The sequence below is a fragment of the Rhipicephalus microplus genome, chromosome 3 (genome assembly GCF_043290135.1).
Source record: "Rhipicephalus microplus isolate Deutch F79 chromosome 3, USDA_Rmic, whole genome shotgun sequence".
Taxonomy (NCBI): Eukaryota; Metazoa; Arthropoda; class Arachnida; order Ixodida; family Ixodidae; genus Rhipicephalus; species Rhipicephalus microplus.
This window is the reverse complement of record NC_134702.1, coordinates 138,993,032-139,008,687: the sequence shown is the minus strand read 5'-3', so window position 1 is coordinate 139,008,687 and position 15,656 is coordinate 138,993,032. Positions and strand designations below refer to the sequence as shown.

At 47.5% G+C, this 15,656-nt stretch overlaps 1 protein-coding gene across 1 annotated transcript in view; it reads right to left on the bottom strand.

Moving 5' to 3' along the window:
• LOC142802972 (uncharacterized) overlaps positions 1-15,656 on the bottom strand; it is a 69,493-nt gene that overhangs the window by 18,211 nt on the left and 35,626 nt on the right. Inside the window, exons 10-13 of the mRNA XM_075888062.1 lie at positions 10,909-11,039; positions 7,482-7,722; positions 5,214-5,306; positions 2,020-2,112 (exon numbers count right to left, since the gene is read on the bottom strand). Of these exons, the coding sequence (XP_075744177.1) occupies positions 2,020-2,112; positions 5,214-5,306; positions 7,482-7,722; positions 10,909-11,039 (558 nt within the window). The remainder of the gene's footprint in view (positions 1-2,019; positions 2,113-5,213; positions 5,307-7,481; positions 7,723-10,908; positions 11,040-15,656) is intronic.

Sequence of the window (15,656 nt, the reverse complement as noted above, 5' to 3'; positions counted from 1 at the left end):
GTCTATCTATCTGTACATTTGTCTGTTTGTCCGCCCTTAACGATACCTTAAACAGCACCAAACGGCCAACCTCATCTGCAGCGTCCACCAATAATGCTCAAGGTTTAGCGTTCATAGTTGTGCAATTGTCAATTAAAAAGCAATTACTGCGCATATCTGAGGCGCCATAACAACACTTCGAAGTTTATGTCTGCCTTTATGCTAGAAGAGGCACACACAAGTAGCTCTAAGCACTGTAGCGTTTATCGCGCTGCGCTGACAGTGCAATGCGATGCTCAAAATGGGTGTTTTCAACGCTTTGCTATGACGTCGTGGTGGTTGCACCTGCCCATCTTATCACCTTCGAGACTGGCGCGCATCTTTCTCCGCGGACGCGCACGCCTTCGTTTTTGAAGATAACTGCCAGATGGCACTTGTGTCTGACGTGCCTCGATGCGCTCGTTCGCCTCCGCTACACGCTCGACGCACTCTAATGCAGCGCCTACAGAATACCATTCACCGATTTTCTTGCACAGAACATCAAGTAAACGTTTTGTTCACTCTCTCCAAACGCAAGACGGCTTTGGATGACATTTGCAGCGTAACATGCAGATTAAAGCCAGTTTTTTTTTTTCGTTATCAATACGTCATTAACGTTACCACCATAACGGCTCGCGTAGTCACTAGAATTAATAGTTAAACCGGAGCTCACGATAACGTCTATGTCAGCAGGCGCCTCATGAGAAAATCAGCCACAGCGTCAAAATAAAATATCCTCATTTACATTGCATCCCACTTATTCACGGCCGTCTATGTATACAAATTTGTATGGCATAAACTCAGCTTCAAATATTGGTGTCAGTACCCGTCTAAGAATCCTGATATAAGCCTGTTTGGCAGTTGAAGGCAAAGCGAGTCCATCATATATTCGGCATAGGTACCAAAGTGTGTTTCTTGCTTCATCTTAAACTAGCTTCTAGGATAGCACAGAAATGCAGTGGGACCAAAAAAAAGTACAAGACGAACACAACCACTGTTGAAAGTTGGCGCTTGTGTATACTTATGCTCTTTGTCCCAGTTTGTCCCGCGCTAGTTCATGATGGACTGTAACCCCCGCTCCCCTCCTCTTTATATGGCTTGGCATTATTGTCTGAAGGTGCGCTCCGACTTACTACACGAAATAGATTATCTTCATTAGTGCACGTGATCAAGAATTGATTGATTGATATGTAGAATTTAACGTCCCAAAACCACCATATAATTATGAGAGACGCCATAATGGAGGGCTCCGAAAATTTTGACCACCTGGGGTTCTTTAACGTGCACCCAAATGTGAGCCCACGGGCCTACAACGTTTCCGCCTCCATCGGAAATGCAGCCGCCGCAGCCGGGATTTGATCCTGCGACCTGCGGGTCAGCAGCCGAGTACCTTAGCCACTAGACCACCGCGGCGGGGCCACGTGACAAAGAAACGCTGAATTATTATTATTATTATTATTATTATTATTATTATTATTATTATTATTATTATTATTATTATTATTATTATTATTATTATTATTATTATTATTATTATTATTATTATTATTATTATTATTATTATTATTATTATTATTATTATTATTATTATTACAATATCTGGCATTTTACGTCCCAAAACCTCGATGTGATAATCAGAGACGGCGTAGTGAAGAGCTTCGGAAATTTTCATCATCTGGTTGTAATTTGGTGCTTTTCAACGTGCACTGATATGGCGCAGCACACGGGTTTCAATCATTTCGTCTCCACCAAAATCCGAATGAATCCTGCGACAGTCTAGTCAGCAGCAGAGAACCGTATAGCGACTGATGATCCACCGTGGCGACCGATGGGCCTATTGGTATGCCGTTAGTCGGTATGGCCTTGCGCGTAAGGGACGCGGACTCGAGCACAAGCGGCACGAAACACACAAAACATCCGATCAAATCCCGCCCACTCATGGTGTTTCATTAGGCAGTATAGATACCGAAACACCCCCTGTTTCATGAGCAGGTCACTCACCGTGTAGACCAGTCTGGTGAGAGGATACTGGCCAACCTCGCTGTCTGTGTAGTCGCTGAACGGGTACATGTACAGCACCGTTATTGAGTCCACCTGTCAGATCACAAGAGAACGGGCAACGTCGTCATTTACGTGTTCGAAAAACCGAAGTAGGAATTAACCACGTGAACAAAAGTAAGAGATTACATCGACGGGATATAGGTTCTGACACATACGCCCACATCAAGCCACCATATAATGAAAGCAGGGAAAGTAAAATAGTCATGTGTAATTTTTCATTTGAAGCGTATTTGTTGAAGAACATAAAACTGCAGATAACGCATCGTATACTGTATGAGCTCACTTGCTAGGGTTTATTCACCACATAGCTAATTAGCGTCACTCCACAAAGAAACACGTTTGAAATGAATATTTTTCTTAGAGCGTCTTTAATTGAACAACGAGCACTTTGGAAAAGACATTCTTCGTTTTCGGTCACCTTTGTCGCCTCGCACTTAATCACTCAATCCGTTAACAACAATGAGCACTGTGTTGGCTCATGTGTATGATAGACCCTTAGCGAGAAATCTTTTTCGAGGGTGGGTGGGGGGCGCATTTATTGAGTACTTTAACTCTCTTGGAAAAACAACTCTTATTTTCTTTAAAACGCACTCGTTCATGAAGAATTCCGGGGGGAGGGGGGAGGGTGGAGGCTAGGGCACTCTTCCTAGCTACAGGTCCGGTGTATGACCACCAATACTGCCACTAACATGTATGTTGGTTAACAGCCTCACTCGCTACAGCGTTCTGCAGTGAAGCAACATATGGTGCCTAAGTATTTTCACTGCATCTACGTTCGGGTAGAGCTTTCAATGTCCGCGGCGTGTCCACCTCAAAGGTTGGCGCACTCGAGCCCATGCCGTTAGGTTCGCACTCCAGAATGACGTCACGAGTTGGATGACCGGGGACCCTGCCTTCGGAGAACATTGCCGCAGGCAATAGCGAGACTATTTCTTCAGTCGTGTATACACACCATCGGTGGCCGTGATTCGGTCATCTTGATGGGCCCATCTCGGCAGCGGCGGCTGCATTTCCGATGGAGGCGGAAATGTTGTAGGCCCGTGTGCTCAGATTTGGGTGCACGTTAAAGAACCCCAGGTGGTCGAAATTTCCGGAGCCCTCCACTACGGCGTCTCTCATAATCATATGGTGGTTTTGGAACGTTAAACCCCACATATCAATCAATCGATTTGATGGGCCCCCGTGTGCCTTGTGAAGTTGCGTTCTAATCAATCACGTGTCTCCAAACACTTCACTCATTTAAGAAACCCTAAACCATGCACATAGAGTTGAAAGACGAGAGAGCGATTTCTTTCTTGCATGCCTTCACGATACGCTTCCTACAGGTGCTGTGTTACCTTCGTGGGTAAAAATGGCGCAAGAACACGAGACACAAACGAAGACTACACAAAGACGGACACCGGACTCGCAACTCATTCAGTCCTTGTGTATGCTTCATTTGCGTCACATGTTCTCGCGCCGTTTTTAACCACGAACCCTCACCAACTCGCCAACTATGCGTGTTCCTGAATCTGTTACCTTCACCCTTTTTTCTTTAAAGAACACGTGGACAGTGTCAACTCTAGAAGTCGAGTTCACCAGGATTCCGCACTTTTCGTCTCTACGATATGCTATGTCACTGGCGCCGTCGATAGCACAAGACTAAGAGAAATCAGTTAAACACGCCCGACAGTTTGTGCTGCACAGGGCAAAATGGTCATTCAACTTCATTGCAAAGCTTGGTACGCGACGATTGGCGACTGACATTGCATGTGTACTTATTTGATTATGACGTCACGGGGGCGGATTGGTGGCGTCAAGAATTGTGCCTAAAAGGCTGGAAACACCTTGTGTCTAGATGTTTCTTTTTTCTTAAGCACCGAAAAGCATTGACGTGCCACCGCCGAATCTCGTTGGCTAACTGTCGTTTTCAGCAGCCATATTCTTCCTAACCCTTTTCCAGTACTCGGTGATAGACGTTCCCACTTACTAATGACAAGTGACTGACAAGAGGAGAAAGGCCCGTCGCGTTAGCATACTGTCCGCTGAAAGATGTGGCCATTCTTAGATGTATGCGGCTGTGTGAATTTTGTAAATTAAGAAGAAAATGGTGGCTGATGACAGCTGTGAGTGAGAGAGGGCCTAGAGAGACGTAAGTTGTTGGTACTCAAGTAAAAGCGAAAAATCTAAGGACAGAAAAGAATAACGCAATCGTTCTTAGTAAAGTCAGAGGTTGTTTAGGGGCTCTTTAATGGTGAGAATAGCTTCCTAAAAGCAAGATACCTTAAGAGGGCCCCTAAGCCATGCATAGGGGTCTACATTTATCAACCAGTTGTTGTGCAATATTGCTTATAGGCAACTGACAAAGCAGACACGGATGGGCTCGAACCAATACCTTCTTAATACTAAGTTTGGTTGCGGTGCCGTAGTTGTGCACGAGTCTAGAGCGAACGGAGCGGAGCGGACTGTACGGATCGGAGCGGACCGTACACACGTTTTCTAAATCCTCGTTTCGTCCTTTCCATCGTTACGCTGAGTTCATCGGCTCATCTGTCCTCCCCTCAGATTGCCGTTCCTCAAAGTCCAACAGTAACACCTAATCGAGCAGGTGACGTCACCACGGCCGTAGCGGATAGCGGAGAGGCGCGGAGAAGAGCACTGGTGGTTTAAGGGCTTTTTTAGGTTCTGGTTCGGTTTCACAAATGTCAGTATATTTGTGACACAGTTTCTTTTTGCAACTTGTCAAAGAATAATGACAACATATACGTTTGTTGCTTGATAGGCCCACAAAGCCTATCAGCAATGCTCGGCGCTAACCGTGCCTCAACGTTCAGAAAGCTTCACGATCGTAAGATTGTTTCGTCAAGATTGCGTGCAAGACGCGAACGCTCCAGCTCATTCTAGAGCTTGCGCGACCACCAGAGATGAGGCTGGAAAGTTCGACGCATGATGCGTAAAAGACAGCGTGCCCCAACGATGACCAGCTTTGCCGATGACCGACGCTTTGTGCGCCGATATCAGTGTACTGCGTGCACTGCTGGCTGTAATATGAGTTCCCATTTCGTGTGCACAAGCTTGGCCAAATAAAGAGTTTCTTCTTGCATACGTCGACAGTTGTCTTTGTGTACGTCGCGACCCCATAACAGTATACAGACCCTGGTCTGGATCCTTTTTTGTAGCGGGGTGCCTCCGAAGGTTGCGTTGTCAGCGAGCTTTCGGGCGTACTCCCGGAACTGGGCGTCCAGTTTCTGCGGGTATGAAGGAAATAATGAAGGTTAAAGAAGGCTGGATGAAATCGCATTATGCGTTGATGTTGAACATGCGTATATATCGGAGAGTGAAAAGGTCGTATAAATAAATTATAGTGGTCTGCGCTGCTGATGTGCGTATATAGAATTGGCTGGAATTCACAAAAGCCTCATGCGTTGGAAGAACGATAAAAACGCTCGCAACGTGTGTTACTATGGCATCATGAATGGTGTGCCTGCATCTGTTGCCGCCGAGTGAGAGGCCGTAGCTCACTTCCTGTTGGATGAATGAATAAACTTTATTAAAAGTACCTTCCGGCGAGGCGGAGAAAAGAGACCCATGTCGAATCCCACCCTTCACCAATGACGAAGGCGGTGCCTCAGGTGACAGGTCCTTGGACGCGGTAGAAGCAATGTTTGTTTTTTTTCTTCTGATCGTGAGCATTTTTTGACGTATTTCTGAGGCGAAAATATGTCACTGAAGTTTTGGTATAGACGCCTGCATGAAACAATCGTTTCCGCTCGGCGCAAGCTGGGCAGGTATGTCTCGGAACCTTTTCGATTGTTCTAGACTTTTCTGATAAGATTGCGTGCGCAACGTGAGTGGTCAACATTATTCTAAAATTAATGCACCCACCAGCGATAACGCTAAAGTCTTGAATCTTGCAAGTATAACAGCCGATGAGTTCAAATTGTTGGACGATGGACGATCATATTGGCCAAAATGGCTGTATCATAAGCGCTACTCGCTTGTACAGGGAATGTTATTTTTGCAAAGCAAAAGTTCGTGAAATGAAGGGTTTTGCCTTCAGCAGTCTGATTGTCGCCTCCTAAAGGGTCGTAACCTCGTGACACAGTGCAATTTAGTGAATATAGCACATCAAAGCACTAGATGCTGCGGGAATGCAGGAACAAAAACTTCCTCGCTTTTCAGGCTGAGCGACATAGCGTGCCCACTAAGGCTACATTGATCACGTCTACAACATAGGGCATTATGTGATGCGAGTCCTGGTTCAATTGCATCATCTAACACCTCTGATGTATTTCTTTCTTTTTCAATTTTAAGTCCTCAAACTAGGCGAAAAGGGAACCTATGCATTGGCATCTTTTCGATAGTGGTGAGCACCAGCCTGGTGGCGCATACAGACGCCGTGCGAAACTACGTGCCGACCACCGAACTTTCTCTCCGTGATGGATTTCGAGGTAGTTGGCTGGTGAGCGCAACGACGCATGTTCCATTTCCGGCCATGGCCACCGCATTCTGATGGGAGTATAATTGGAAATAAAAGACACGGTAGCACCTACAAAAGATGTCGATAAGTAGCAAGATCTGATAGGATGCGCAAATGCACGAAGCCGAACCACGTGCGACAACCATCCGCTATGCTGTTTGTTATACATAGATCCAGGCTATGAGCGTTATCTACGCAATCACGTGTCGAGAAAACTAGTGTGGGGCTCATCGCCTGATTGATAGCCCGGTTACATGTCAACAATACTCAACAGTGCCCCATCCCAGTGTCAACGCTCGCATGTATTATTAAAAAAATGAAAAATCGCAATGAGGCCCCTGAAGGTGTGCATAGTTTTAAAAACTTGGGTGGTCGTTTTAATGCATATAAGTTGCCCACACTGCGGTGATTATCACGTCGTCCTTTTTTCACCAAGTAAAAACTACGAAAATTGTTTTTTCAGGCAACGCTTTCGTTGGGGGAGGGGGGGGGGGGGAGAGGGGCTTACGAGGGTGGTGGTGGTAGTGGTTAGAAGATGAAAAAAGGCACCTAATTTCTGCAACCCGGTCGGGAGCACGGCGCAGTGCCTACGAAGGTTGGCGGCATTGAAGGCCAGATTGCGAAAGAGACAGAGAGAGACCTGGCGACCGCAAACGCAAATGTATGTGACCCTTGATCACAGCAAGAAAGAAAGAAAGAAAGAAAAAAGAAAGGAAGAAAGAAAGAAAGGAAGAAAGAAAGAAAGAAAGAAAAAAAAGAAAGAAAGAAGTAAAGAAAGAAAGGAAGAAAGAAAGGAAGAAAGAGAAATCCCGGACGTGGCGGCTGAGTTTCTGATAGAGGTGAAAATTCTTGAGGCCCATATTGAGCAGATATGCGCCACGCACACCGCCACGCTTTTCTCGGCCCTCATGAAGGGCTTTTGAATTTCCTTCTCTAAACTCACCTTCACCCGTGCGGGTGTCTCGTCTGTGTGAACCATCGCTCGCACGCGGTCGAAGGCAAAGGGCCGCACCTCTGTGTCGAAGAGCGTCATGCAGCGACGCTCGCTGTGCGCCTTGCCCAGCACTCCAGTCATGAGGGTCACCGCCGCGCTGGCCGCAGGCTCAGAACCCGACGCCAGGGCGAGCCGAGCTGCCACGCGCAGCCATTCGAGCCTTCGCTTATTTTTCTCCACGAGCATGAGGCTGAAAATTTAATGGCATGGGCTCGTCGGTAACTCTTGAAACGACCCCAAAAATATGTCATGGTTAGCGAAAACGTATTTGTACGAATGAAGTGGGCGTCCTCTTTCTTTAGAAGGGTAGCCATTTATACACATGAGACACGAGGATAATTTGTGGAGGGGGGTGGGGGCAGAACTAAACATGCATAATGACCAGGCGCGAGTTTGTGTGAGCATCATCGCTTTCTTCTTGAGGCGTAGGTTGGTTGCATATCCACCTGACCTTAGGAAAGGGGAGGGGTGTTCGAACAGTCTTTTTTTTTTTTTTTAACACGGCAATGCCTTATGTCGGGATCCACGGAGACTCCCATGAATACGATCAAGTAGCAAATAAGAAGGCTAGAAGAAAAACTTACGTTGGCAGGGGTCGATCCAACGACCTTTTGATACGCGACGACTACTGATTGATATTTAACCCATTAGGACACTGTCAAACACGTGAGAAACCATATTACGGAGCCAATTGCACGTCACGCGGAAGGAATAAGGAGAGAATAAAACAGATCGGATAACAGTAAATATTCGGAAATGGTTAAAGAAGTTTGCTGACGGGGTTTGAGTGAAATAACAACGCTTAAGACGGAGACGAGAAGACGCAAACACGTGTCCGTCCTATTCCAGCGCTCTTCTTCATGTATTTGACGTGTAATAACTGTCCATACAAAAAAAATAGCTGTGGCTCAGCTTGGCTATGCCAGGATATACGTGTAGCGCGCACTACAAACAGACAGATGGATGGACGGATACAGACAGACAGACAGACAGACAGACAGACAGACAGACAGACAGACAGACAGACAGACAGACAGACAGACAGACAGACAGACAGACAGACAGACAGACAGACAGACAGACAGACAGACAGACAGACAGACAGACAGACAGACAGACAGACAGACAGACAGACAGACAGACAGACAGACAGACAGACAGACAGACAGACAGACAGACAGACAGACAGACAGACAGACAGACAGACAGACAGACAGACAGACAGACAGACAGACAGACAGACAGACAGACAGACAGACAGACAGACAGACAGACAGACAGACGGCCTAGCTGGCAAGCTCACGGTAGTAAAGTGCGCGCGCCAGCCCACTAGTGACACGTCAATCCAGGATCTTACATGCTTCCGGTGCGCCAACTGTACACCGTGTGACGTCACTACTCCATGGCCATGCGCTGCACGACACTCGACAAGCTACTCGAAACTGCTCAACCTCAGCCAGTACAGCTTACGCTACAAAAACAAAAAAAAAGCCAGGCCCGCGCGGAATGCGCTCAACAGTTACAGCGAAAGCTAGAACAGCGGCCTTTCAGAGCGTTCTTTAAACGGTAGCTGCAGCAATCACACTTGCTTGACATCCTCTACAGCATTAAAAACAAAAGATTTAGGGTAGTAGGCCGGTATTCGTTATGCTATTTTTCGTCATTCTACTTAGAAGCGTGGTATGCGCTAATCACTTGCAAAGAATTTGGTGTCAATTGTTCGTGCAGCGGCTGACAACCCCGAAGAATTATGCCGGAAGAAGGTATGCGCCTCAGTTAATGGGAGAAAAAAAACAAACTTTTGTGTTGAGTTGGAGCGTTGGACCACCCACTCGTTAATCTATTCGTATTGTGCGACGACAGGTTGTTTCGCTGTTTTGAAATGCTTTACAAGTCGTATTAACACGATTGCTTTCCCGACATCAAGCCTGCCTAAGGCAAGCTTGCCAACAAGTCCCAAGCACCGGCGTGGCTCAGTGGTATAATACTGGGCTGGCACTCAGCGGACCAGGGTTCTGGCCCCACTGTGTCTTGTGTACTAGGAGTTTTTTTTTTCTATTTCGTGCAACGTGGTTATAGTTACCGGTGGCGGCGGACAACTATGGCGCCACGCGTGACCCGAGTTTTGATCTCATAACAGCTTTCGCTGTAAAATATATCATTAAATTTAAAGGTATGCGGTCTTGATGTGGGGAGCGTCACCACGCTCTTGAAGTGAACGGACACAGCAGACGTGGTCAAAACAAACCAAACAACACTCATGTATTTAACTGTTTTTAAAACGACCATATCGTCATGCGGAATTATTATACATCAATTCTTATACACATGCTAAACAACCTTACACTATTTTACACAACACTCAGCAACATAAACCCAAGAACACACTCAAGGCGACTTCGCCAACGCTCGACTTACCACGAGGGCCCCCGGCGCGCAACCCGCGGTGCCGCGCTCCGGGAACCCACCGCAAGAGACAACCATTCGGGCAAACTGCCACCCGGCACAGAGACACTCATCTCTCCTCTGCCAACACCAAAGCTTGCCGCCAAGCGCCACCGCTACGGTCTAACAATCTTGACGATGGGGGTGGTGATAAACGCTCGCGAGCACAACGCCACCTAGCGCTCGGTAGTCGTGAACTTGAAATGCGTTCTATGCGCGAAACACGTGTGCTCGAGGCGCAAACAACTTTACAGGGGTGATAGCACCCGCACAAAGGTTGGGCTAGTTAGTGTTGGTTCATGTCCAATGTCCGCGCCCTCCTGTTTATCATGAAAAAAAAACGTATCTCTGACGCTCGAATGGCTGTCGCACCATGTTCCGCACTCAACCAGTGAGAAAAAAATGGTCGGGAATGAAGGGACACGATGCATGTCATCTCTCCTCGCGTGTTACAACGCTGCGAGAACGTGCATATCGAGTACCAGTGTTCATTATGTGCGTGTCAATGCCATTTTCGCACTGGATTCACCACATGTATTGTCCGTGTAATGTTAACAACTTCAGCCACTACAACAGCTAAATCAGTCGTCGGGATACAGATGTGCCTTTAGGCGTAAACGTGGGTGCGTTTACACCAAGCGGTGCTATATCTTTCAAAAATTAGGACATTGTGAAATCTGCATATATCAATTTTTATAAATATGAACTACTTTTGCAAATACACTCTTTGCATTCGTGATAAACCGATTCCTATGATGGAGGTATCAGTCATGCTTTTTTTTTTTTCTTACATGCAAGCACACGCACGCACTTCATGAAAATTTCAACATGAATGATCACTGAGAACAGCCGTTAATCGAAGGTGGACCAAGACCACGTCGTTAGAGTAAGCTAGTGATGCGTGCGGGAAGAATGCATATACTTCACTTACTCCTTCGAGTTCTTTCCGATGATCTTTTGCAGCGCTGTCAGACCATCCGGGAACATGACGCGCACCTTTCCTTGATCAGTGTAGCGCCCGTAGTTTTGTAAATAGGCAGCAATTTCCCATTCGAAGGCTTCCTGGAAGCGGAAGCAAACATGGATTGCGGGCTGTGCTTCCACAAAGAGACTATAGGTGACTGGTAAAATGGGCAATCGCAGGGAACTGTGGGATACGACGGCTTCCAGTTCGACGCACCACGCGGGTTAGCAGCGGCACGCGTGCATTTTTGTGCAGCTCCGTTGAAAAAAAACACCTCTCCGTGCAATTTAAGTGCTGTAGAAGTTTTTTTTTGTTTTTGCTAACCCTGACTGTGATGATGACAAGCTACGAAAGCCATGAACGACAAGGAAACTTTTATCGCACTAAAATGATCTGCAATGCCTTCATGCTGTTCGGGGGTACTGTCAGTTTGGCTAGCAGATGAGTCGATGCAGAAAACAGTTTTCATTGTATGATACGTTACTGCTGATAAAAAATCACCATTTTAAAGATCTCAGGGGATGGGGATGACTGTAGCAGTGTGCTAAGAGTTCATTTCGGGATTGCTGCTTCGGCCGACATCGTCAGTCGGTCGGCATGAAGCACAGCACTTATTGAGTGCGTTTAGATATCTTTTTTTTCCTAGCCTTCAGTGCGCTATAAGATGTATTTCTTAGCCGAAGTTAGATGCTTATTTAAACGGTGATCTTGATCAAGCTGCGCGGCACGGCGGCACATAAACAATAAAGTCAGACGTAGACGGCGTGGAATAATCAAAACCCTACACTTTTTTAACGCACTTGCTTCCCTGGCACACAGTTTCACCAAGATAACGCAAGTGAACTCGTCCAGCGCTTCGTGTAAACTTATTCTTGAGTGAAGATTTTGCGTTTTTGGTCATATATATGAGTGCAAAGGCCGGCGCTCATCTCGTATGACAAGTTGGTTTCACCCGCGCGTTCCCATAATATTGTTACGTTTGAAAGAGACTGGTCGACGTTGAAAGGGGCCGTATATTAGGTCGTGAGGGGCAGCTCAGAAGCGGCCGACTGGTTAAAGATCCTCCTGATCCTCTTCTTCCTCTCTCGCTTTGGTCGACAAGTGCGTTCAGCGTATGCGCTTTGTCTTCGTGCATGTACGCAACATTCCTCTCCGCGCAGACGAAGGCCACCGGACGAGTCAGTCGAGTTGTCGTGGCGTGTACAGTTTCAGGCGGGCAACATGAACCACTTGAGTTTTGGCAGCTCGTCGACCACTCGCCGTGAAACGAGCTATTACATAGTTGACCTCTGAGTGTCTGTCGGCAATGACAAAAGGTCCATCGTAAGTGGCCAAAAACTTTTGGCATAACCCGCGCTTGCGCATCGGAGTCCACAACCACACCAGATCACCACGGCGATAAATCACTGATCGATGGTGAATGTCATAGCGTGCCTTCGCTTTGTCTTGCGATGCCAATGTTCGTATTTGAGCTATGCGACGCGCCTCTTCGGCAAGGCAGAGAGTCTCGGTGACAGTGACGTTGCCGTGGTCACATAAAGGCAATATTGTGTCGATTGTGTGCCGGGGCGAACATGCATAAAGCAAAAAGAAAGGGCTATAGACTATAATCTCATGCTTCGCGGTGTTGAAAGCGTAAGTAATGAACGGGAGTACGTCATCCCAGTTCTTGTGGTCTCATGAGACATACATAGACAACATGTTGATAATGGTGCGGTTGGTACGCTCCGTCAGCCCATTAGTTTGGGGGTGGTATGGTGTCGAGTGACGCAGGCGGGATTCGCATAAACGGAGTAGCTCTTCCACGACATCCGCTGTGAATTGTCGACCACGATCACCGATAATCAGGCGAGGTGGGCCATGTCGGAGGATGACGTACTGTAACAAAAACGACGAGACTTCACTGGCAGTTGCGGAGGGGACGGCCGCCGTCTTGCAGTAGCGTGTGTGGTAGTCGACGCAAACAATTATCCATCGGTTGCCCTTAGCTGATTTTGGGAAGGGGCCCAGAAAGTCAATGCCCACTTGTTCAAAAGGTGCACTTGGAGTAGGAATCGGCTGTAGAAGACCAGCTGGACCAGTTGATGGGCGTTTGTGACGCTGAAATTGCATGCAGCTTGCCACATAACTCTCAACAGACCTCTGCATACCAGGCCAATAAAAGCACTTTTTAGTCCGGTGAAGCGTCCGCGCCAAACCTAAATGTCCAGATGTAGGGTCGTCGTGCATGACACTCAGAATAACTGTTCGCAGGCTCTCTGGGAACACTAGAAGGAAACGCGCGCCACTGCTGGAGAGGTTCCTTTTGAACGACAGTCCATCACGCATACTGAAACGGCGTGCACTAGTGGAAGCGGATGCAGCAGCGAATAGTGGTGCTAGTTTAGCGTCCTTCCGCTGTTCTGCTCTGAAACTGGGATTGTCCGGGAACGTAGACGACACAGACACTACAAGCTGGTCAAGGTCATCGGATTCATAGTCTGTTGTGCTAAGTGGCATACGTGAAAGACAGTCCGCGTCAGCCTGTCGACGACCACTCTTGTAAGCGACGGTAAAACGTTATTCTTGTAGCCGGAGTGCCAAGCGCGCAAGGCGACCACAAGGGTCACGAAGGTTGACAAGCCAACACAACGAGTGGTGGTCTGTTACGACTGGGAATGGGCGTCCGTACAGGTAAGACCTAAACCACTGAATTGCAAATAATACCACCAGGCATTCTTGTTCCGTAACGTTTTGTTCCGGCCTGCTTAGGGAGCGACTTGCGTATGCGATGACGTGTTCGCGGTCGCCGTAACGTTGTACTAGGACGGCTCCAATACCTATGCCGCTAGCATTCGTATGAAGCTCTGTCGGAGCAGAAGGACTGAAGTGCTGAAGGACGGGTCATGACGTCAGTGAAAACTTCAATTGACGGAATGAAGAATCGCATTCCGGAGTCCTCTCAAAGGAATTGTCCTTTCGAAAGAGGCATGTGAGAGGATACGCAACGTCGGCAAACTTCGGAATAAAGCGGCGGAAGTACGAACAAAGCACCAGGAAACTACGAAGCTCCTTGACGGAACGCGGCGCATTGAACGCCTCAACTGCTGCTGTCTTCTGGGGGTCAGGGTGGATGCCATCCTTGACAACGAGATGCCCGAGCACAAGCGTCTGGCGGTCTCCGAAGTGGCATTTCTTCGAGTTTAAAATTAGGCCGGCGTCTCGGATGCAGTTGAAAACAGTATCCAGACGAGAGTTGTGTTCACTGAACGTGCGGCCAAAGATGACGACGTCGTCGAGGTAGCACATGCAGATGTTCCACTTCAAGCCACGCAGAATGGTGTCCATAAACCTCTCGAACGTTGCCGGTGCATTGCATAGTCCAAATGGCATCACGTTGAATTCAAAGAGCCCATCAGGGGTTACAAAGGCAGTCTTTTCCTTGTCCTCTGGGTGCATCGGAATTTGCCAATAACTGGATCGTAAGTCTACGGAGGAAAAATAAGAGGCCGAATGTAAGCAGTCTATTGCGTCCTCTATACGGGGCAGCGGGTATACGTCTTTTTTAGTAACGGCATTCAGTCGGCGATAGTCGACGAAAAATCTTCCAAGATCCATCTTTCTTCTTAACAAGGATTACCGGTGCTGCCCACGGACTGGCTGACTTTTGTACCACTGCCTTTTGCATCATTTTCTGCACTTGGTCGTTGATAATTTGTCTTTCTGACGGGGAAACACGATATGGTTTTTGGCGAATCGGACTTCCCGCACCAGTGTTGATGGTATGGCGCGTTCAAGACAGGGGGATAGGGACTACTTTGCCCTTCTGCGCAAAGTCTAATACCAAAACGTGCTTCAACAGCACATTCATTAAAGTTCGGCGCTCGCTTGAGCTAAGCGACTTATTTATCGTTGCCATAAGCGCCCCGTCCAAATTGTGACAACCAGTTCCGTCACGTTCTTCCGGCACGTCTGTGAGCTCAACCACTGATAATGTCACGTGTTCTTTGCTGACCGAAGCTAATTTCAAACCATTGGGTAGTGTCACGGGCTCAGAGGAACAGTTTACAGTCCATAAGCCAGTTCGTCCGCCATCAATCGACACCACACAATGGGGAACCAACACATTCTTCTTCACGCAGTTTATGTGCATTGATTCTACGCTCGCATCGAAGCTGTCAGAATCCGCGTCGCGACAAACAACAGGAACACGTACGGTAAACAACGCAGGTATGAACGTATCGCCACAGACGCACAGCGTAGTTTGGTCATTCGCTGGAGTTTGCAGAAGTTCTGAAGGCATCTGGCCACTTACAAAGACTTTCCCCGTGCGACAGTCTACAGTGGCACCGCATTCTCGCAAGAAGTTCATGCCGAGAATGACATCATGTGTCGACCTAAGAATAATCGCAAACTATGTCGTTATCATAAGGTCTAACAAAAATACCTCAGCACTACACACACCAATAGGGCGCAATGGCTCTCCACTCACTCCACAGAACGTCAAACTTTCATCCCAGGTAAAAACAACTTTCCGCCCTAACACGTCTTTAAAGGAAGCACTCATCACGTAAATCGTTGCACCTGTGTCCACCAAGGCCATCACAGGCACATAATCCACCAAAACACGCACTTTGTTTTTAAACATACACACAGGAGGTATTTCTCTCAGTAGCACGTTTCCAGTGACCTCACCCCCATTGGCCGCGCTGGCTAGTTTTCCGGTGGCGAAGAGG